Source organism: Dermacentor albipictus, chromosome 6 (genome assembly GCF_038994185.2).
Source record: "Dermacentor albipictus isolate Rhodes 1998 colony chromosome 6, USDA_Dalb.pri_finalv2, whole genome shotgun sequence".
NCBI classification, from domain to species: domain Eukaryota; kingdom Metazoa; phylum Arthropoda; class Arachnida; order Ixodida; family Ixodidae; genus Dermacentor; species Dermacentor albipictus.
Genome location: NC_091826.1, coordinates 101983686 through 102006564, shown reverse-complemented (window position 1 = coordinate 102006564; position 22879 = coordinate 101983686). Strand labels below are relative to the sequence as shown.

Here is a 22879-nt window from a genome sequence, read left to right as displayed (position 1 = left end):
GGGGTTTGCGATTGCTTTCTATCCCCAGTAAGGGAAAGGGCAGTGGATGCGCGGAAGGAAAATCAAGACGTACTGCGCAGCCAGCCAGTCTGGCGTTGCACAATACAACACTTCTATCTTCTTAAAGATGAAACATGTGGGGCGCTATTCTGGACATTCCGTCATTTTCTTCGATGCGCGACGCAGGCGCGACGCAAACAAAATGGCGCTGGTGGCCCCGTTTTGCTTACGTAACGTGACGCCAACTTGACGTTTCGCCTAAGAAACTGAAATGAAGGCACTGAATGTAGCGTTATCGGTAAGGCAAAACAGTTTTCCTCCGCAGTAAAAATAAAGCAGCTATCTCAAAGCGTATGATTATTCCGTCGAAAACGCTTCTCGCTTCCGTCGTCTGCTGCGTACAAGCCGTCGTCTGCTTCAACAGCTGGGATGCGTGTCCCCGCAAAATGGAATGAGTCATCGCATGTTGGTGCCAACGCGCTTGCTTTCTTGCTTGAGACAACATACGCTACATACCAGTGGTGATGCGCGCACGTTCGAGGCCACGTTATCGCTATTTCGTGAAACGCAAGTGACTCAGCCCGACTCGGCTGGCTGAGAAACGGCCGAATATCACCGATAGCGTTGCGGGCGCCAGAGATATCCACTAGCGCGACGCAAGCGCCGGCGCTGCCATCTCTTGTTCATTTTGCTGGTTACTCGCACCGCAGGAGGAAACTTCAAGGCGCCGCCTTGCGTACATTTCTTTTTATAAATTAGAAAGAGGCCCGTGTCATAACTTTTGATTGGGCGAAAGGCATTAATCTTGATTACAATACAAATGCAGCAGCGAAAAGTGAACAACATTGCCTAAAGCTTGCTATGTTCAACCAATATTATTTCGTATAAACGCTTTCTTTTAAAAATGATGGCCCCAAACACAAATGCCAACACCACCCGAGAGCGATGCAAATACCATGAGCACGCGTTACGAACAAAAGATTTTCGTGGCGCCAAACGACGGGGAAAATGTGGCGATACGCATTCCTCTCGGCTGCCATTGTATATGGCTGCTCATTAGCATAATTCGTGCGGCTCGTCGCAGCAAAAATTATGGCGGAAAATCTCAGCAATGGCGGCCCAGCGCAACGTCACGCATCGTCAAAATGACGTTTACGAAACAGCCCTTCCTGCGACGCTCCTAACGAGATATTCCTTCAGCCAATCAGCAAGCTGGCATGGCGCATATCTTGGGTCGTCACCACACATTCGCGCAATTGCAGATGCATTGCACTGGCTTCTGCACGGTACCGCTCACATTCTTCTTGAAGCGCTAACATCAGAATATATCTGCCAAGGACCAAAAAAATGTATTAGTCCATAAAATTTGCAGCTTCACGTCACGTTTCGTCATCTTTATGAAAACGCAAAATGACATTTCGCAAATCTTCCGTTTCCCGGCACAAATTTCAAGGCACGTGAGCTCGCCACAGCCAATCAGAGAGTCAAGATGGCGGATAACGGCTGCCGTGCAGCCGCCATGCGTGTCGAGAATAGCGCCCCTGCACTAGCTTGCGCTGCTTTGTTGACCGACGAAGGACTAGCATCGGCTCGAGTGTTTGCTCCCGAAGATTCAGCAGTAACCGCGGCATTACCTGGGCCGGCCATTGAAAGGGAGACGTTCTATTGGTGATCATGCTTGTACCTGGCGTTTGGTCGGAAATTGGGTTGCTAGCTGTGATCTCAGTGACCGGTGACTTTGACGACGAATCGGAGAGACGACGCACTTGATCGACGCGCTACCTGACAATGGCATTATGGGTTTTTACGCTTACGATGCGCGCGCTATCCGTCGCCGACTTGACACGCGCGCCCAGGAGTAAATTTCTCCCCCCTTCCGTAGTCGCGGATGTACACGCTGTACTGTCTGGCGGCAGTGTCCATTCATCGCTCTCATCAGCTGCGCCAGCAAGCAAGTGTCTAGACTTGATCTGAACTGGTACCCGAGAAGCACCTTTGAAGGCGATTTTCCACTCTTTAGAGGCGTTCTTCTGTAACTGCGCGAACAACAGCCGCATCAATTTCTGCTCCGGATCCCAATAGTTCACCTTTCGGACGCCCTCCTTCATGGTTCGAACCAGCCTTTCAGCAGCTCCGTTTTGTTGAGAGTCAAAAGGTGCCGTACGAAGGTATGTAATGTTGTTCTTTCATGCAAACGTGGCGATTTATCTGATCGTGAATTGCGTGGCGTTGTTGGAGACGACTGTCACGCCAAATTGAGCGGGCAAAGATTCTTTTTAGACATATAGCGCTTGCCGAGTTTGCTTACTTCACAGGAGTGGCTTCGGTCCATTTGGATACGCGTCCACCACAACCAGCATGGTCTTCCCGGTTACCGATCCTGCGAAATCGACGTGAATGCGAGACCACTTTTCGTGAGCCTTCGGCCTGCAGTTCACGGGTGAGGCAGCTGCAGATGGCATAAGCAAAGTTTATCAATTTGAACAATTAGTTGAACGCTGCTCTATGTCGCGGTCAAGTCCCGGTCACTAAAATAAAGAGCGTGCCACGGCTTTCATACAGCTGGTGACCCTTTCGTGTTTCGTGCAGAAGTTGTGGCGAACGCTTTCTGGCATTGCTTGCTACAATGACGCGATTTCCTCAGTACACGAGGCGGTGAGTCAGTGGCAGTTCTAGCTTACATTCATAATATGGTGCCAGACTGGGCACAACGTTCTTCTTGCTTTGTGGCCACCCATGCAACACGTAATGCTGCACTTGACGCAATGTTGAGTCGACGGCTGTGAGATCTTTCAGTTCACGGGTTGATATGACGCCTTCGTCAAAACTTTGCAGTGTTAGCACATATTCTGTGTGCTCACGTTCGATACCATCTCCAGTGACCTGCTTATATAGGCAATCTGTTGAGTGCGTCCGAGTTGAACAGCTGCTTTCCAAGAAAATACTGAAGCTTTTACCTGTAGTCTCCGTGGTATAGTGCCCATCGTTGAATACGTGCAGCCGCCATGCATGTTCGGTGTCTGGCGGTCACGTCTCAGCAGGCCCACCAGTGGTTGATGATCCGTGACCAATGTAAGTTCACGACCCAAAAGGTAGTCACTTGATCAACCGGAAAATCAGTGCCAGCGCTTCACGTTTCCACAGCGTTAGTTACGCTGGGCTTGGGTTAGTGTCCTTGAACGAAAATCAATAGGCCTATCTATGCACGTTACCGACCGAGTGAAACAGATCGGCCCCTACTCAGAGCTGTGAATCATCACATTCCAGCTTAAGTTAGGGTCAAATGCACGGGGATTTGAGCAGCTTTTGAGCTTCGTTTGGCCTCATTGAACTCAGCCTCTTGTTTCCTGAATGCTAGTTTTATCATACCGCCGCACCGGGACGCCGCTGACATTGCCGTTGAAGCAGCTGTTCGTGCCAGGCGGTGTGGCCTAAAGGCAGCCCGCACGTGCGAGACGAACGTTTGCTTCGCTCACTACCAAGCGTTGCTTTTTACTTATGCATCTAGTTTAGCCACCAACGTCTCCTCGCTATACCGCTGGCGCTTTAGCTGTTAGAAGGCAGCACTGCTCGTGCCACTCCATTGTACCGTTAAAAACGCCGCTTGCGCAAGAGCAACACCTTAACGGGGCGGTGTTGCCGTGTCGGCGCTATTGCGTATATACTGCAGGACGCAGTGTTCCTAAGGCCATTAGAGCTCAGCCATGCCATGGTGTGTCGACAGAAGACAGACTTGAGATGATTGCTCTTTACCGGTACAATGTGCCGCAACGTGACATTGCCAGCATTACAGGCCGCCAGTTGTCGACTGTTAATCGGTTTCTCCAGGCGGACCGTGACGAGGGACGGCTTGGAAATCTACGTCGTGGACACAGACGTCGAGCTACGGCAGAGAGGACCAGGATCTTCAAATCGTGGCATGCGCAGCTGAAGCCTCACCGGCGGTATGACAAAACTAGCACACAGGAAACTGCGGTCGAACATATCGCCGTGGGACACGTACTCTCGCACTCACCGCCTGAATTGAGCATGGCCATTGTTGCGCTGATTGTATGCTATCGGCCACGCGCTCCGCTGTTCGCGTTTCATTTGTCCACGATTGCACATATATATGTAGGTTCATGACGTACTATCTGAAACATTGCAAGCATAAGGCTATTGTTCGTTGCTACAGCGGTTTTGCAAATGCAAGGCAGTTTGAACACATACAAGGTATAGTTATTCTTAAAATATTGAACTGCCTGAAATAATGTCTGGTATGAGAATTCCACGGTACATTAGCTATTAGTCTTATCGCACGCTTTTTTGCAATAAGAATGCGCTGTTTATTGTGCTGTATTGCGATGCCCGAGAGAAGTGACGCGGCCGACTGGCGGAATTTGCACTAGTCATATCGTAGATTAACACCGTGTTCCCGAAATCACCCCAACGCGCTTTTCAATCGAACACTGTTGTCGCCCTTCCTCTCGAACACGATGACATCATCGAGGTAAACTTACACCGGACGAACCAATCTGAATCGTGCCGATGTATCTCTGAAAAATCGACGTCGCAGACGATATTCCAAACGGAAGGAGCTCATAGCAAAATAAACCTTTGTGCTTATTGATTATGCAAGGCTTGCGCAAAATTTCGCCCGGAGACACCCGATTGTCAGCATCCCGGAAGTCGAGAGAGCTGAAACATTCACCGCCATTTAAATGCGCAAGCATATCTTCGATTACAGGAATCGAATGCTGTTTGACTGCCGCAGACTGGATTCAAGGTAACTTTAAGATCGCCATGAATCCGCACTGAACCTTCTTTTTTTTAGCACGGGCACATTGGGCGTTGCCCAATTCGAATAGCTTACTTGCGATAGAATGCCAAGGGAAACGAGTCGGATAAGCTCTAGTGATACTGTCGCGCAAAGGGCATAAAGAAGGGATCTCGATCGCTATACAACACTTGTGAATGGCTCATTTCAATTGCAGGCTTGCTCGAGGACCCTTGCTCATAGAAGCCGAGTTCCGCCAAGAAGATATCACGATAGTCGCCGAAAATGCCCTTAACCTTGCGGTTGTCCGTTTCGCTTGTATAGGTTTCATCGCTTGTATCGCTTGTTTCGCTTGTTTCGCTTGTGTCAATGTATAGGTTTCATCGTCCTGCAGCAGGTCCTGAAACGTAGCCAGTGTGGTCGAGAACAACGGTTGTATTCCCTTTATCCGCAGGGAGTATAGCTACCTTTTCGTTCTCCTTCAACCTGTATCAAGGCCTGTCTTTGTGGTAGTGTCAACGGGTTTCCCTTAGCAGAACTTCTTGGAGAGAACACCGATGGCCCGAACTCATGCCTGCTCTTGTTTCTTTGAGTCAACCAAGCGCACTGCTTGTTCGACGGTACAGGTCATCTTAGCTGCATCCGGTAACGCGCTTGTGTTGAAGCTGAGGCCTCGGTTCAGAAGGCTTGGTTCTGCATAATCAAGATTGTGAGAGGAAAGGTTGCGCACACTTGTTACTCCCCTGGTTCTTGCGGGAACACTCGTATGCGGTGCCAAAAGCAAACAGAACTTACTTTACGCGGCTTCATGCCCAGGCCATGCCTGGGCCCGCCGAAAAACGCGTCGGACGGCCCGCGGGCCTCTCCGGGCCCGGGCTTTCATTTCGGTCTATGACATAGAGTGCTCTACCATATATAGCCGCGGCATGCTGGCCGGAGCAGTACAGACCGAGCATGAAAGGAATCTCTATTCGTGGTTTGCAATTGTTGTTTATCCCCGCTAAAGGAAAGGGGAGCGGGGAAGGAAACGGAAGACGTACTGCGCAGCTGCGCCAGTCTGACGTCGAAGAAAACGAAAGCTGTGGGAGCCATCTCACGATGACTGTCGACGATAATGCGTTAGAACAACATAACCTATTGCCACCGTCGAAAGCAATTGTGAATTGCCGTCCCTAAGAACAGTCGACGCCAGGAGGCGCCGCTTTCGTTAGGCCTGCACGTGGCCTCCGAAATGCATGGCGCGCGAGCGCGATGAAACGCGTCATGCGGCAACCGGGCTCCTCTCTGGTAAAAAAGAAACTTGAGGTATGCAAAGAAGAGTTAAGGAAATTGGCCGTTGAAAAATCGTTTTCTTTTGCCAACTAGAAATTTCCCTCCGAATAAAGGGAATCATTCACCGAAGTGCCCCACCCCTTCAAGGCGACTACTTTGCACCAGAGGTTCGCGGATGCCAGATAGTCACGTCTCAGAGTCGATGGGTTAGCTCCTTCTTAGCAGTGGCATAAGGGGGTGGACTCTGGCGCCTGGCTTTCGACAACTGCTATCGTGAACACCATCGGGCTCCTCTCTCGCGCTTCGTTCTGGACACGGTGCGCCACCTAGTGACACTGCCGAGCAGTTGAGAAACGCGGCGCGCCTGTGCTTGCGAACGCTGAGAATTGTTCGCTCGCTTGCCGCACGCTCAGTGGCACGTAATCAGTGACCCAAGCTGGCGAGAGGTTCATTGAAGAGCGTACTCAGTGCATTCATGGTGCAGCTCTCTAAAGCGTTGGCGTGAAAGGCGTTCATTGAAAGCTTCACATGTCCCATGCATTTGTGGCGCGGTCTGCTAATCTGTCGGGTTGCTATTCTTGATGAACCCTTGAGATGGAGGCTCGATTCCGCTCAGCATCGGAGAAATTTAAGACATATTTTTCTTGACGGTAGAGCGGCGCATAGCCAGTGGCACATACCTCGTTAACCAAGTTGATGTCAAAGACGTTCATTGCAGAGAAGCACACGGCTACTGCCATATCCAGGGACCCAGATTGGCATCAAATAGACTAACATACCTAATGCTCCAATTCAGCGTAAAGCAGTTTCATCGAACAGCGGGGCCTACCCAGTTCCACATCCACAGTGACCCATGTCCGCGTGAAAGAGGTTCGTTGAATAGCGGCACGTATGAACACAGTGGCATGTATACTCACTGACCCAAGTTGGTCCCATGGTTGGTCTCGAACCATGTTACTTCAGCACAGCAGCCCGATACGCTAACCGTTCGACCACGAACTACCCAGCGGCCCAGGCAGCCGGGAAATACATACATACATACATACATACATACATACATACATACATACATACATACATACATACATACATACATACATACATACATACATACATACATACATACATACACATACATACATACATACATACATACATACATACATACATACATACATACATACATACATACATACATACATACATACATACATACATACATACATACATACATACATACATACATACATACATACATACATACATACATACATAACAGGTAGCCCCCATGAAAGTGCATGAGGTATCCTAAGAATGCTAACGGATTAAAAAAAGCAAGCCGAATTGAGAACCAAAATAATAGTCTGCCAAATTTCGTCGTAAATAGAAGCAGTACTTTTGGAGACGTCACCACCTTGTAGAACAGCGCTGGAACGCGTGTGCATATGAAGGCTGCCTACTATAGGGTAGAGCACTGCACAAGCCCGGGCCGACCCAAAAGCCCGGGCCCGGCCTGCGGGCCTGGCCGGGCCGTCCGAAGCGTCTTTTGGCGGGCCCGGGCCGCACTCGGTCCCGCTCATTAAAGGCCCTAAGTCGTGCCTTCAAGCACGCGCGAGCGTCATGAATTGCATGGTCCAAGGCATTCTGTGCCAAGCTGAAGTGACACGTGGAAAGAGCTGGCTTTTAGTGTACACCTTAGCAAAGAAAATAGAAAAACAGATAAAGTCCAAATTTTTTTTTCCACAAGGACCAACATTATTTCCGCGTACTGAAAAAATAAGCTACACAAAATACCGCTCTTTAAGTCATTTCCCTGTTACCCTTTCTGCGATTGTACTATTACAAATCTCGATACTGTTATATTATTTTGGCGCTAACGCAAGGGGTGTTTCTTTTTACTTGTGCGTTTACATTATGCAGTACGCTCGTGAATTCGCTGATATATATATATATATATATATAGTTGCCGCTAGGACTGAGGACGCAGGATCGAATCCAGGCCGCGGCGGCCTCATATCGATTGGGGTGCAATGTAAAAACACCCGTGTACCGTGCATTGGGCGCACCTTAAAAAAAACTCCAGGGGGTCAAAAGTAATCTGGAGCCTCCCGCTACACACGGCGTGCCACGTAGTCATATATCGTGGCACGCAAAACCGCATAACATAATTTTGACGCGAAAGCGTTACATGACTCATTGAGCGAAAAAAGCCGGCGTTTGGAGCAGCGAAGCGGTACCCAAATTCCCACTGGCTGCGACGCCACGGCACGTGAGCGCGCCTCCTCGGAGCAGGACGGGTGAAAGGGCAAGGAGCAGGGTGCGTGAAAGGGCACGCCTGCTCCAGCCAGTGCGCCAGGTGTTGCCTGAGGGGAGAGGGCATCGCCGCGACGCCACGTCACCCTCGCACTCGGAAGCCCGCGTTGTCGGCGCTTTCCTTGTCCGCGCAAGCTCTCGCCTGCGTTCTGACTGCGCCTTGGTAAGGTCAAATCAAAACCCGCCAAGCGTCTCAACGCGCTCGCTTGCCCGCGAGGAGTCCATAGCCGGAAGGACCGCTGAGCGGCGTTCATTTAGGCATTAGTGCTTTCGCATTCACAACTCGCACGAAGTGCTTGAATGTCCTCGGTTTTTTTTTACACGAGCATATGTAGACGCTGTGTGCAAGTCTTTCTTTATGACAGTTTGTGCACTTGCACTGTTCGTGCCATTTGTAATATGAGTCATTTCATAATGTATTCTTTAGCTTTAATATATTTCCATGTCTTTAATGTCTATATAGCGCCCTTGAAGAGGAATAGTCGGCATCAGCTTTTCGTGCTAACGTCTCCTAGCTTAGCACCTTCAGTCACAAATAACGATGTATTGTCAATATATCTGCCAGTTTCATACATTACTTCAAGGTGCTGCCGACTCCAGTGAAAGAAGGTCCGGATGAAATGGACGATCCTTTGTGCATATTCTAACAAGTCATCGTATAATCACAGAGTAAGTGAATTTTTCCTGTTTAGTGTATGATCAGCGATGTCACGATTTTTCTTTTTTCACAACTAGATTTGAATCACTGGCTCAAAGCACACGAACAAGTTAATTACTGGTTGCAGGCATTATGAAAGAGAGCGATTAACTAATCCTTCATTGTTTCTAAGGGATCGCGGCGTGTCGAGCATCATGGCAAACATAATACTAGTGCCTTTAGTAAAAAGGTCATGTGTAGCAAAATTCTGCAGCCTGAAGTTGACTATAGAATCGTATTTGGTAAGCAAGAAAGTTAAAATGACCCGCAGCTCAACGCCAGTAGCTCTGTTTCTTGGCGCTACTGGACAGAACTGAGAAAAAAATCACGTGCATAAATGTGCACGCCGTGACTGCTGATGAATTTATATGCCCATGTCAATAACAATACTCACAAAATAGTCCTTCACAGGTGTATGTAAATCTGACAACTGATACATTAAAGACAGCGAAAGTTGTACGGGCGTGCCCTGGTACACTTCGAGGGTCGGCTTGCCAGCCTCGCTCATAAGCAGCAGCACTAGCTACTGCGTTGGTGTACCACCGCACTCGTACAAACTTCACAAACTTTACCTACAACATGGAGTGGGAATAACTCGACGTGAAAAACAAAAATTACGGATTACTGGTTAAAAAAACCGAGCATATATCAGTTGTTGTCTATTCGAAAGACATATACGTAAGGTAACCTTGACTGTACAATCATTTATCATTACGTTTCAAAGCAAATTCGAGGTTCCGACTCACGTTGCGTTGATTTTGCATTTGGTATCTACCACACCAACGTACGCTTGGCCTTCCCAGTCGCACGTTAAAACGTTAAATATTTGGCGCTTTTTCGCCAGAACTGGCCCTTGCGCCATTTAAACCCAATCATCAATCAATGAAAGCCTTAAATTCAATATAATTTCATTTCCTCGGCCCGCGCAAGCCGTGGAACTGGGGCCTGTTCTTCGCCGCCGAGAAATCCCATACCCCCCCGCGAGGGTTTTGGACCGCAGAACTCGCGTTGTCCACACTCTGCTTCCGCGTTTCGATACTCTTTCCCTAAAGCGTGGCTGCCGCCATCGTAGGGACTCCGCCTACGAAAAGTGTCCCTATCCTAAGCTCGCAGGGGTTCCCTGTTTCCAATAAACAGCGTAAATGGCGACGGAGTGGGAAAGGGACGACGCGGAAAAGGGGGAAAGAGAAAATCAGTACAGCAACATGGCGACGACCCACCGAGTTGTCGCCGTCTGCGACGGCAGCTGCAGCGGCGGAGACGGTAGAAGCGCGGCTTGGTGCCCGCAACAATATTGAAGAAAAGCTTCACAAGCGTTCATCGCGTTCGCAAGGTTTGAACCTGGTGGGGTTCGGAAGCTTCCGCGAAACTCCTCCTTCGCCGCCGATGGCTTATCGGATCAACGCCGTCGCATCGCTGGCGATCCTGGCCCTCTGTCTGCGCCAAGGTAAGCGGCTTTCTTGCGGTTTCGTATCTTCTTTTCCATGCGCAACGCGTGGTCCCGGATTCCTGTCCGAGACAGTTAAGGTTCCCGGTTCGAGGGTGGGTCTAGAGGTTTTTTTTAAAGCGAGTAACCTGTTAACCTGCGCTCATCGGCAGCGAATATACAGAAACGTATGTGAAAGTGGATCGCGTCTTGACTTTTGCGCTTATTCGGTAGCTCGTCAGTTGGTGAGAAAATAGTTTCGCCTCCCGGCGTGCGCATTGCTCAAGTTGTTGACGATGCTCCCTATACTTAACGGCAAAACTTTAGTCTACTCGTGCATTGTGTTTCAATTTCTCGTGCTACCAACGTGCGCCTCTTCGAATAATCCAGCTCAAGGAGAAGAAATTACGCTATCTGCCACATGCGATTTTTTAAATACTTCAAAAAGCTTAAAAACGATCACCCTGTATGACAACACTATGGTTTTATGTGTCGCGCCGCGGTGTCTGCAGCTGGTAATCTTGCGCCGAACTCGTAAAGCTTTTCGTTAGCAAGTGCTTTTTGCCATTGGTCGGCCGCCTTCGCTAATGATATGTCCAACATCAGGAGTGGCTGAAATTTTACCATGCGAAGAATTGTAACGTAAGAGGATTTGTGAATACGGGACCGCGGTATGTTGCTGTATCCGGTGCTACGCTGAGCAATAGCATTGTAGCAACACTTCATTTGGGCCTAGTTGGTACATACTTCTGAACTAAACGTGACAGCGCAAACATATAAGACGAGCCACAAAAAGAAAGACACGACACACACTGGCGCTGACTAACAACTTCTTTTTTCTTTCCATCGTCGATGCATTTATATACCTAGGCCACATAATCGCGCAGGCGCACAGAATGCATTACTGACGTCAGCCATCTTATCATATACGCAAACGTATGAAATCAAATTCTGATTGGTGCAGGGACAACGATGTGTCACTAATGCAATTATTTCCTTGTCTTTTTATGTGATAGGCCTCTAAGGCAAGCCGCGCATGTTCATTCTTGCTTTTTCCAAGGATAATTGTCCGATCAAGTCGCGCCTCACAATTGCTGCAAGAGTTTATATGCGCAACCAGGTGCGCTCCTTTATCTACATTTTTGTTTACTTTTTGCACATGTTCCCTGAGTCGCTCATTGACGCAACGCCCTGTCTGGCCAACGTATGTCTTACCACAAGAGAGTGGAATGCCATAAACCACGCCGACAGCGCACGACACGTATGAGGCATCATGCCGGATTTGGCATCCTCCTCTGTTCTCTCCGCAGGTGCGGGAACATAGCTTTGAAAGCTTGTTTGGCGCAGAAATTGCCAAAGGTACGCCATGCCTGCAAGCAACTTTCTTGAGTTGATGGGTCACCTTATGTATATATGATGGGTCACCTTATGTATTTTTGTGGCTCGTCTTATATGTTTGCGCTGTTACGTTTAGTTCAGAAATAGCATTGTAGCTTGTCGGTTCTAAACTTCACCACTATCATTCTTCAGTTGTGATGAGCGCAACTGCATATTATGGCTAATATACTTCATACCATCAAAGGCTTTGATGGCGTGACGTGCTGTTGGTATTTACCGACGTAACAGCAACCCGTACATTGTGCGGCTACTTTCACACCCCTGACACGCTTGCAACCGGCCTAAATTTATAAACATTTTAGAATGATTCGAGAAACGACTGTTAAAACACCGCATTGTTTCTTTTATATACACCTATAACAGCATATGCGATGAAGCCATTATTTTGCAAAGACGTGAGCATCTTGCGGCCTTACCGAGCAATATTTCGTACCGTGCAAGTTAGTTTTATGCTGAGCCTTGCTGCTACTAACTACTACTACTACTACTACTGATACTGCTAATAATAGTTTATTTCACCTCAAGGGATGTATACAGTCAACTGGTTATAGCAGGCCCCCTGTATAGGCCAAATGTTGACTTAGGTTGGGTAACGTGAAGTAATCGGAGAGAGATAAACAGGAAGCAAAGGCGAGTGCGTTAATTAGACTTGCGGGTATACCCTTCACGTGGGTAAATAGTTCAGGCTGATCTCGTGCGCGGCGTTGTTGCCTCTATTTGCTTTATTCATTAAATGTGAAACAGGGAAGTTTGGCCCCAGAAAGGACCGGCTACCCGAAAGTCCCATAGGTCAAAAAATTACAAAAACATAATAAATTTACAAAAACACTAACATAACCTAGCACCAACACAGCGAGTTCATTGATTGCATGGATAAATAAACAAAGATAAATTTGTATTGAAGCAAGAAGAAGGCAGAAAGGTCAGCAGGGTAACCACGGAGAAAATTAAAATTGCGTTATAATACCATTCCCAAAGAATTTATCGAGTCAGTGCCCATGACAAAATCGTGTAGAGAGATTTATTCTTTGTTGGGGCATGACCGGGGTCCAAGCATTTTCTCCCCAGGGAAAGGACGACCATGGACCCTTTTCGCGAAGCATTTCGCTCCGGAAGAAGGAGACGGCGTTTTTTGCTCAGTGAAATCGCGCGAATGCGAAACCATCAGAACTTCGGGCCTGCTTCTGTGCGATCACCTGTCGGAAACGCAACTGGATGTTAGCTAACGCGCTGCGCTCCAATCATGCTGCAAAGCGGGAAGCGATGGAGTGAAGACGTATGCTGTACAGTTTGCTGCGAACATAGTGACTGGCATATTAGCAAGTGCAATCAATCTGTGTGGCCAAGTTCACGGAACGCTGTTACATAAGGAGAGCCTGTGTTGCCGGCCTTTCCCGTTGCGTGGCTTTCCTCGAGGATTAAAAAAAGATCGACTCATCCGCCGTTCTATCGGTAACCTCCAAGGAAATGACTTCAACCCCGGAACGGCGGCAACAGTGGGTATACCGTTCGTTACACGGTGACAAAGGGAGTAGCGTCGTTTCGTGGCCTATAGTTAGTTTCTCGCAAGTTATTCACGCACGCATCCACCTCAACTCACACGCAAGCTTACGCCAACTCTATCGCCCACGTATCAAGAATAAGTGAACGGGCGCATACTTGAATCAATGCGGTGACGGCGCCTACACCGACAGCACACAAATGTTCGAAGCTGAACCTTTCGTGACGCTCTACAGAGTAAGCGAGTGACTATCGATAATACGTCCTTGCTACAAGTTATTACCAAAGTGCGGAACATCTACATTCCAAGCCTTGTGCTCTCCAACAACAAATCTACCGCAGCTAAGCACACTCGTGAGCCATTAGGCAGAAAATAAACAATCGTACAATGACCACGCCAGGGAACCTTACTTGTCAAAAAGAGCACAAACCGCTGCTTCAAAGTGTTTGTCAAATAAAGAGCGAAACACGCTTATCCCGGGGGGGTATTCTGTAAGAGTCCACCTAGTGGACTGTCCATTTCGGCCGCTGCTGATTGGATGCAGCTGTACGAGCGAGGAGGAGACGAGAAGCCCTAGCCAATCAGCTGCGGCAGAAATAAACAGTCCACTAGGTGGACTTTTACAGAATACCGCCCCCGATTTAATTTATAAGCGAAAAGCTTGGACAGCTTCGAATACATTTCTAGTCCCACTTAAAGCACAATCACCGTATTCGCTAACACCAAAAGCGCTTACATGTCCTCTAAAGCTGTGACCAAAGCTTCGTGTCGTTCACCCAATCAGCGCGTCTACGATATCCGCCGAAACAGAGGTTTGCTGAGCCGCCAAGGGCATCGTGGCACATCCATTGTAAACACGGAGGCAACCTATTAGCGGCGAGAATTAGGAGTGGCGCCCTCTCGCGAGTGACGTCATGGCCAGGACTCCGCTCGCTCCGGCTCGCTCGGCTGCCGCGCGCGCTCGTTCCCTTCGTGTATGCTTGGGGTATGGGTGGCTCGAGCCGTACGTATTGAAGAATACGTCGGCTTCTTTCAGCTGCCATACCTTAACCACAGTTTCTTCTTCAAAAGCGTGTGAGTCGAGAAACTTTGCGGCTTAGATATCGCAAGCTAAGTAGCGTTAAAGGGGTCTACTAGGTTTAGCAGTGCATATATGCGCCGCGTCTATCGGTAAATTTTGACTAAAAAACGAATATCTGCAAATTCAACGCGCGAAGTTGTGTATGATGCTTCGCTAAACACTTCACATTCCTTTAGTATTTAGCTATGAGAGGCATTGCATTTTACGTGGAAGAAAAATTTGGTAATTGGCGTCAACATGTTATCCGATGTTAGAAAGACACTGCCCAGCGAAGCTGTCATCATGATTCCTATTACTCTGTTGTGTTGTTCTATTCAAATATGGCCTTTCATTAATGCGTAAAAAAATAGTTAGGCGCGCATTTCTTATGAAAAAGTTTGCTGCTACTTTCATCCCCCTCTGAAACAGGCCTCCAAAAAACGAATTGCTCATGGCTGCTAACACGACGGCGCGTCATGACGACATTTACATAGTTAATTCACAAACACGTATAGTAGCAATCACCTGAGAGAAAAGTTTTATTGTTAAGATCGAGAGCCACTCAATTGAAAGTGATGAAATATTTCATATTGGCCCTCAGTAGCCTTTATCGACAATATGGCACACCCCTGATCACGTAACGGTAGCAATCGACTGTCCGTATGGCGAGGCACGCTATGTTCGCGAAACCCATCAGTTCACTACAACTTCGAATTAAAACCATAAAGCATTTTTTTACAGCGCCAACTGGAATGGCTAAAGTATTCTCGAGCTACTACACCGCAGCTTAGATTGCCTACAAAAGGAAAATTCAAGCAGCTTCTGTCTCACCATGTCTCGATCCAGCGTTATTTATTTATACAAACGGATAACTATTCGCTTCGTCGGTATATAAAAGAGAACCTTGCAGGCTAAATTAAGTTTGCTCCAATCCAATCGCAAACATTCATAAAGAAAGCACCACAAGCCTTGCATATACTTTCATTTGATTGCTGACCCTCGAACGAGGGAATTTCGATATCTTCAATATGTCCCATACTACTAGTCATTGACGCTTCGACTTCTTTCTGGCTGCAGCTATGCGGTCCAGCAGGCATACTTCACTAAAAAAATTGGGCCGAGCAGCCTGTGTCAGTTCGCCAAACAGATTCGTCATGTGTATTCCTCAAGCAACAAGCACCAGTAAATTTCTCAAGTGAGTTTGATTTGATTTGATTTATTAATTTCCATTTACACACACACATGTACAGAGGAGTGGTAAATGGAGGTGGATGATGGAAAAAAGCCGCACAGACGCGGCTTGAGGTAACCTCACCCCCTTAGGTACAATATGGCTGCATGGGGTAACACGTCAAGCGCTATATAAATTACATTTACATAGTGGCCATAAAACATAGCAGTTATACAATATATGAAGGAACAGTGAAATATTTCCACAATAACAATGCAAAACACACGGCGGCATTGAAATAAATAAATGATATACACTTGGTAACATAGACAAAAAAAAAAGAGGAACATAACATACATTATTAATCATTAACAAACGCGCTCTAAAGAGGTGAGTTGAACGTGTAGCACGGAAAGGGGGATATATATTGGTACATTCCTATTTGTACTCTGTAAATAGCTGTAAGCCTTCATTAACTTTACTTCAAATTTCCGCCGCTTAAAAAAATAAACACGTGAAGAACCGCCTAATGTTGACAAGCAGTTAAAGAAGCAAGTGAGGCGTGTAGAATCTAAGCTCCAGTATTAGTTAAGTCCCCGTGCTACTGCCGAGCATTTCTGTGAGGAAATGCAAAAATTCGATATTATGCCATGAACTATTCGTCGTGAGCAAACCTGTTTTAGCGGATTAAAATCAATGTAACTGCTGTAGAAGTCATATATAGCCAGCTTTGTGACATACTTGTTGCACCGCGGCAGGTATGGTTTGATAACTGGATTCCTATAGGCTATGCTTTTGCGATTGTCTATCCGCGTATGAAAAACCCCCAATGGGCTGGTCTGCGTCGCTTCGGCTGGCACTGTAGCGTTGCCTTCGAGAGCTGCATTGTTGTCTAAGAAATTAGCTCTTTGAATAAATGTTCGCAAAAGAAGATGTCGTAAAAATATATTTGAGACGACCACCATAAGTATACAAGCAGAGAGAAGGAGGGTGAACAAACGAAAACTCCGCAGAAAGCGCCCGGACAACGCCCGAACTGTAGCAGACGACAGGCGCGAGTCCGTGCCCTGACGTCATGTGAGCGGCGCTCGCAGCGCCGCTCGCGTTCGTTCTCGGGGCTAATAGAACACAGCTGAGGTCAGCAATGGACGCGTCATCACGTGATCAAACATGGCGGCGCTCACCGGATGGCCGTGAAAAGGTTCTGCAGACCTTTTCGTCGAGCAAGGAGGGAACGCCGTCCGGCGAGCCTTTCCTCCTCTCTCTCTTGTGCGAATTGGCGCGGCGGCGCTTGAATGTGTTGCCGTCACGTGCTGCGGAACGATTTGGAGACGCATTAGCGCAAGTTCTTGAGCCAGTTGGTGCACGACGAACTTGAAAAAGCGGGTACCAGCGAAACTCAAAACGACGTGCACACAAGGAAAAGGCGTTGGACACGGACGGACGCTGGAAACTGGAACTCGTTCTCCGTGAAACTTACGTGACGCCAGTTGATAGGACGCCGTCGTAGAACCACTGTGTAGCCTTTCGGAGCAGCGTAACTGTACGGGTTTCGAAAATTGATATTGGCTGCGTAGACATGAGACGCGCATCATCAGCCGCGGTGTGAGTGCGTGTTGTGAACTTTTTTGAGTGCATCGGTTTTCAACTCGACGAAGTGAACGGGCGTCTGTGAATTGGCAGGGGGAACTGGAAAATCTTCTCACTATATATCTGATCGTTTGGCGGGGGAACCAAACCATAAGAGTGCTCACTGACCATAAGAGTTCACTGACCTCCAGAGGAGCAGGTAATCGCCTCCCCCCCCCCCTCGTCGTCCAGGCCCCTTCCACGAAAAAAGGAACCTGTCGTGACACGTCAACCGGCTGACACCCGGCGCTACCTCACATTCCTCCACCAAAATTGAATAGCACATGAGGAAATTATGGCGGGTCAAAGAAGAACCGACTGCTTCGTTTGAGGTGGACAACTACACTTTATTTCGATAGTGGTGCCCGTTGCCGAGCGAGTTCGGAGGAGTACGGGGTTGCCCTTTGACGAAAAGAGTGAGGCTAAAGTTGGCAGTTTCTTCATACTCCCCCCGGCATGAGCTTCAGGTCATTGTTCCATGTATTCCATGAGGTACAACAGTTGAATCGGTCTTCTTAATGTGGCTCCATCAGGCATGCGCACTATGCAAGGCTCTGATTCTTCCATCTCGTCCGAGAAGCACCTCTGCCACTTGTCCAATTTTAGAGAGTTGCCTCGGTAGATAGTGTTCACGGACTAAAACGAGAGTTCCTTTCTTCAGTGCATTTGACGAATTTGGCATAGCGAAATGTGCTGATCGGAGACTCGTCAGATACTCCTTTTACCAGCGACGCCAAAATTGGTCGACCATCCTTTGCCGGTAGTGCCAGCGACGAGTGAGTTGACCAGGGGGCTGAGCCACCTCTGTAGCGGAACTACTGTCAGGAAGAGTGCATGGTCAGTCGCTTTCCCTGTAGAAAGTGCGATGGTGCTAGAGGTTTGGGTGCGCTCGCCTCCGTGTAGACGTAGGTCAAGGGTCTAGAGTTGACAGCTTCGATTTCAGTTAGGATTGCCGTGAGCGCCTCGAAGTTGCAGGAGCTGTTTCCCAAGACCTCCTTCAATGATGTTTTCAAGGACCGAACCATTCTTTCCCAGAATCCACCCCACTAAGCAGCTTCCTCAGCTATAAATTTCCAGCGGATCCGGTGGCTTGTGAAGTTGTGAATTTCTTCTCCTCTTATTGTTGTCCATAGTCGCCTTAGATCCTTAGAAGCGCGCTGGAATGCCCTGGCGTTGTCAGAAAAGATCACTCGACAAACTCTTCTCGAGATAAATCTTCGAAACGCTATCAGGAGGTTTGAGGTGGACATGTCGGCCACCAATTCAAGGTGCATTGGCCTAGTCACTGCACACGTGAAAATAACGATGTAAGGCTTACGGTTATTTCCTTGATCCTTTGTGTTCAGTGGGCCAGCAAAATCTACGCCGGTAACATCAAAGGGTGGAGCTTGTGTCACCCTCTCACGAGGCAGAGGAGCGATTGGCTCAGTGGCAGTTCGGCTGTTAAGACGGTTTGCAAGTCGCACATTTCTTAAGCACCTTTTTTACCATTTGCCTTCCCCCGCACGATCCAGTACAGTTCCCTCAGTTCGGTAAGAGTCTTCAGTGCGCCGGCATGCAGGGGACGGCAGTGGCTTGCGCTGATCGTTAGCTTTGTGAAGGCATGTCTCGACGGTAGGATAATTCGACGCTTCACGTTGTCGGACAACTCGGCTGCATGGAGCCTTCCTCCCGCTCTCAGCGCTCCATCGTCGTCGTAGATGACGTTGAGATCACGTATCGGGGAATCGCTTGGCATGCGTGTCGAGCGGCGAAGACACTGGAGTTCCTCTTGGAAGGCCTCGAATTGTACTTGAATAATCAGACAAGTATGTGCCTTTTGAACTTCCTCTGTCATAATAGGTCCCTCGTATTTCTGGCCCTCGTGTCGTAAAACTCAGGCTGTCACTCGAACCAGTCTCGAGAGGGAGCTACATTTTTGCAGAGGCAAAACAGATTCCTTTACAGTCACGTTGTGAACGCGAAGTGTTCTTCTTTCCTCCTCTGCGATGGTCATGTCAGCGATGCCTTCATGCCTTGGCCAGCAAGCAGATGGCTGCAAAAGCCAAGGAGGTCCAATCCACCAAAGTGAGCTCTACTTGAGTGCCTGAGGTGTGACTCCCCTTGTCAAAAGGTCGGCGGGATTTTCGATCCCAGAACAGTGGTTTCAGATGTGTGGATCCTTTCGACGCCAAATTTCCACCATTCTGTTGGCGACAAGGTTTCCGTTGTTGTGCGGGACCTCGCACTCAGTGCAGCGCGATAGATGAATCAATTTGGCTTTTGGAAGGCTCAGTGACCGCACCAAATATTCCCTCAGTCGAGCACCTATCACCATGCCCATCAATTCCAGTCTTGGAAGAGAAATTCTCTTAATTGGTGCTACTCGGGACTTTGACAGGACCAGAGTACCCTTTGCTTCCTTGACCCCGGAAATGCGCAAATATACAACCGCACCGCAAGCTTTGGGGCTGGCATTTAGGAAGATGTGTACATCCTTCCAGCTATCGTTGGGTAAGCTACCATGTCCTCTTGGCACTGTTACGACCGTTAAAAGGTGTAGTTGGGTGTGCCACTGCGTCCAAGCTGCTTTGACTTCTTCAGGAAGAGGGGTCGTCCCACTCAATACCCAATTCCCACAGTGTTTGGAACATCACCGTGGTTGTCACAGTGACAGGAGAAATGAGTCTAAATGGATCATATGTACTCGCCGATGCCTGAAGGATGAACTGTTTTGTGTTGAGGTTTCGGTCTAGGATATCTAAGATAGCCTCCATGGAAAATGCCAGATTATCTCTGTATGAGTCCGATGACCCGTGAGACACTTGTTGGACATTCCACGTAGCCAAGGGCGCATCCGTTTCCTTCGTCGTTGAACAGCTGTTGCAGCTTCTTAGAATTTGAGTTCCACTTGCGCAGTGTCATGCTTGCTCGATTCATGACATCTAGTGCCCCTCAGTAGGAATATGAGGCCTCCTGCACTGTGTTCGCTCCTGTTATGAGGTCGTCCACTTAAAGGCTCTCGCTGATGGTTTTTCATATTACTGGATAATCTTCTGTCGTGGACAGATGGTGATGCACGGTGGCTGCGAGGAGGAATGGACTACTTGTCACGCCAAAAGGGACACGTGTCATTCTCCAGACCTCAATAAGAGGCTCTGGTTGGAAGATGTCCATACCCGAGAAATTGGAGGGCATCGCGATCCGCCGGTTGCACTGAAATTTGCAGAAGTGCTTTTTCATTGTCTGCACTTAATCCAATACGGTGAATTCTGAAGTTCAGCAACACCTTAAGCAAATCTGGATTCAAGTTCGGTCCTGGTTCTAGGGCTTCGTTCAGAGATATAACAACCTGCACCGTGAGAAGATGCACCAAATACAACTCTAATCTTGTACCAAAGGCTGTCAGGTCTAAAAACTGCACGATGAGGCATGCAGGCATGTTGATGGGGCATGTTGAGGCATGTTCAATCTGCTTACATCGTTATTGGTTTCTTGCGATGGAAGTCGTTTTGCGAACCCTTGTTCCAGGTACTCACGGATAGCCTCGTCATACTTGATCAGTATCGTCTCATCTTTCATTAACTTCTTCGTGAGGTTAGTCAAGCGCTTTTTTGCAACAGCTTTGTTGTCGGCGAGTTGCGTGTTCAGGGGTTTCCAAGGCAGTGCTACCTCATAGCGCTTGTCCATTTTCTCTACCGATGTCGAAAATGTGCTCATGACATCTTTCTTCGTTCGTTTGGGCACAAGAGTCGATAATTCCAATGCTCTCAAGTTCCCAGAACGATTTCAGCTCCTTGGACAAGCTGGTTGTGTCGGCGAACACTCCGGCACGAAGCACTGCTACGGTTGAGCAGCAGGCAGCTGAGCAACTGCTGGGAATCGCTCCTTGCAGAGTCCAGCCAAATTCAACTCAGCACGCCCTAACGGAATGCGATATTATGACGCTGTAGTGACGGTGAACTGTATACCACAGTGGCGCAGCGCAATTATGTCCCGAAACTAATTGTTTATAGGGCGAACCTGTGCCCAGCAAAACACGTATTTAGCACTCAGTAGGATGATAGCGGCGAGCACGCTCGTAGATCGTCGTATCTGATCTGCGGTTCAGACGCGTCGGCCATTTATGCTTGACTCGTCGAACGTTCCAGCGTTATCGCTGGTGCTCGCACAAGTGCTAGAATGCACAACGCATTCGCGTCTGGAATGTAATCTGATTAAAAAATGCTCGGCCGACAACTCGGAGAACAGATAGGATCGGCTACGAGGAAAGAGAACGTCTTGATGCGTGCAGGCGGGCGCCTTGCGACGAGCGATAACGTTTAACATTTGTTAGCCGGTGAAAAGCGGCCGCCGGAGAAAGATAAACACACGTGTCGGTATTCACGCAGCGAGGCCCGTAGAAAAGTCCTATACCTTGCAAAGCGCTGGAATTTAAAGCGGGTGGGAGCATTAACCGGCCAGTAGTCGAGATAAGCAGATACGTTTAGGGTATTGGTGGAAAAAGAGTGGGGAAGAAATTGATAAGACCGGCACCCGTTACAAGCATAGGTGACTATACAAGGTAGATATAAAGGTTTTAAGGGAGGAAAGTTGAAGGAGAGGTAGGTAAAATATTAGCTTGATAAGCATGTACGGATAACTTGATTAGCTCAAGCAGGCTATGTGACTACTTGTCCCCGCCCCATGTCGAAGGCGATGCCGATAAATCATCGTATTAATGCGATCAACATTCTTAGTCTACTTCTCCAAGTACATATCGTAAGTAAAGGTGTCAGCAATACGACGTGTCGCTAAATTGCTTGAATGCTAACCGCATTAACGTGCACAGTCATCGTCAGATAGGTTCTGCCGGAACTGACCCCCCCCCCTCCCCTTAACGCTGTCTCGCACAGCTTTTCAGAGCTTGCAAGGCCTGACCTAATATTGCAGCAAGCTGGATAATCGCGTTATTTGGTTGCCATTCATAAATTCAATATGTTTTGTATGTATACTGTATACCTTAAGCTTCTTCAATAAATTCTCTATAGTTGCAGGTAGGCGCCTTGTCGATCGTGTGGTTCCACCATCTTCGTTCTTATCGTGAGGCCACAAATACGAGCCCATATAATTAATGTCAGTGGCTCGTCCCCTCGTATTGTAGCTATCACAAGCTCTCAACGCCTCTCTCATTATTCATTATCGAAGAGTGTCATCCCTTAAGATAAGACAATCTTGGCCCACAGACTAAACGCTGTCTATGCATCCTGCGCAACGAAATCTCTTACGCACTCTCCCAGAGACATGATATACCTCAATTATACACTTTGTTGAGTGTTTTGTTGGTGTTTATGCATGTTGTGTATGTCTGTGACATGCTCGGCGCATATCATTTTATTTTTCATCATTCTCATCCGACGCGGCATATTTGGCGTGTTTCCAAGCATACCTCCCCAAGATTAACTACAGAGCCCCCCCCCCCCCCCCCCTGCCTCTAATACTCCGCGAAGCACGCCTCATGCATTCCGGCTCGCATCCCGGGCCAATAGTAAGGGCCGATTTACGCTCGAGCCGCCCATCGCCGCAAGCCCCACCGCACGCGTCCGGTCGCACGAAATATTGCACGTATCAAACACTTGTGCACAAATTTCGGTTTACAGTATCTAAGGTATACACTGCACACAGAGTGTAAATGGTA

The 22879-nt window shown here is 48.2% G+C and overlaps 1 protein-coding gene across 2 annotated transcripts in view; it reads left to right on the top strand.

The window, feature by feature from the left end:
- Positions 1–2446: 2446 nt before the first annotated feature.
- Positions 2447–22879, top strand: part of LOC135913668 (UPAR/Ly6 domain-containing protein bou-like) — a 41199-nt gene continuing 20766 nt past the window's right edge. The window contains exon 1 of one of the 2 annotated variants that reach the window (XM_065446233.2): positions 2447–3072. In XM_065446233.2, coding sequence (XP_065302305.1) covers positions 3006–3072 — 67 coding nt within the window. In that variant the 5' untranslated portion in view covers positions 2447–3005. Of the gene's footprint in view, positions 3073–10240; positions 10486–22879 lie in introns of those variants that run through there. The other variant, XM_065446234.2, reaches the window with a different exon arrangement.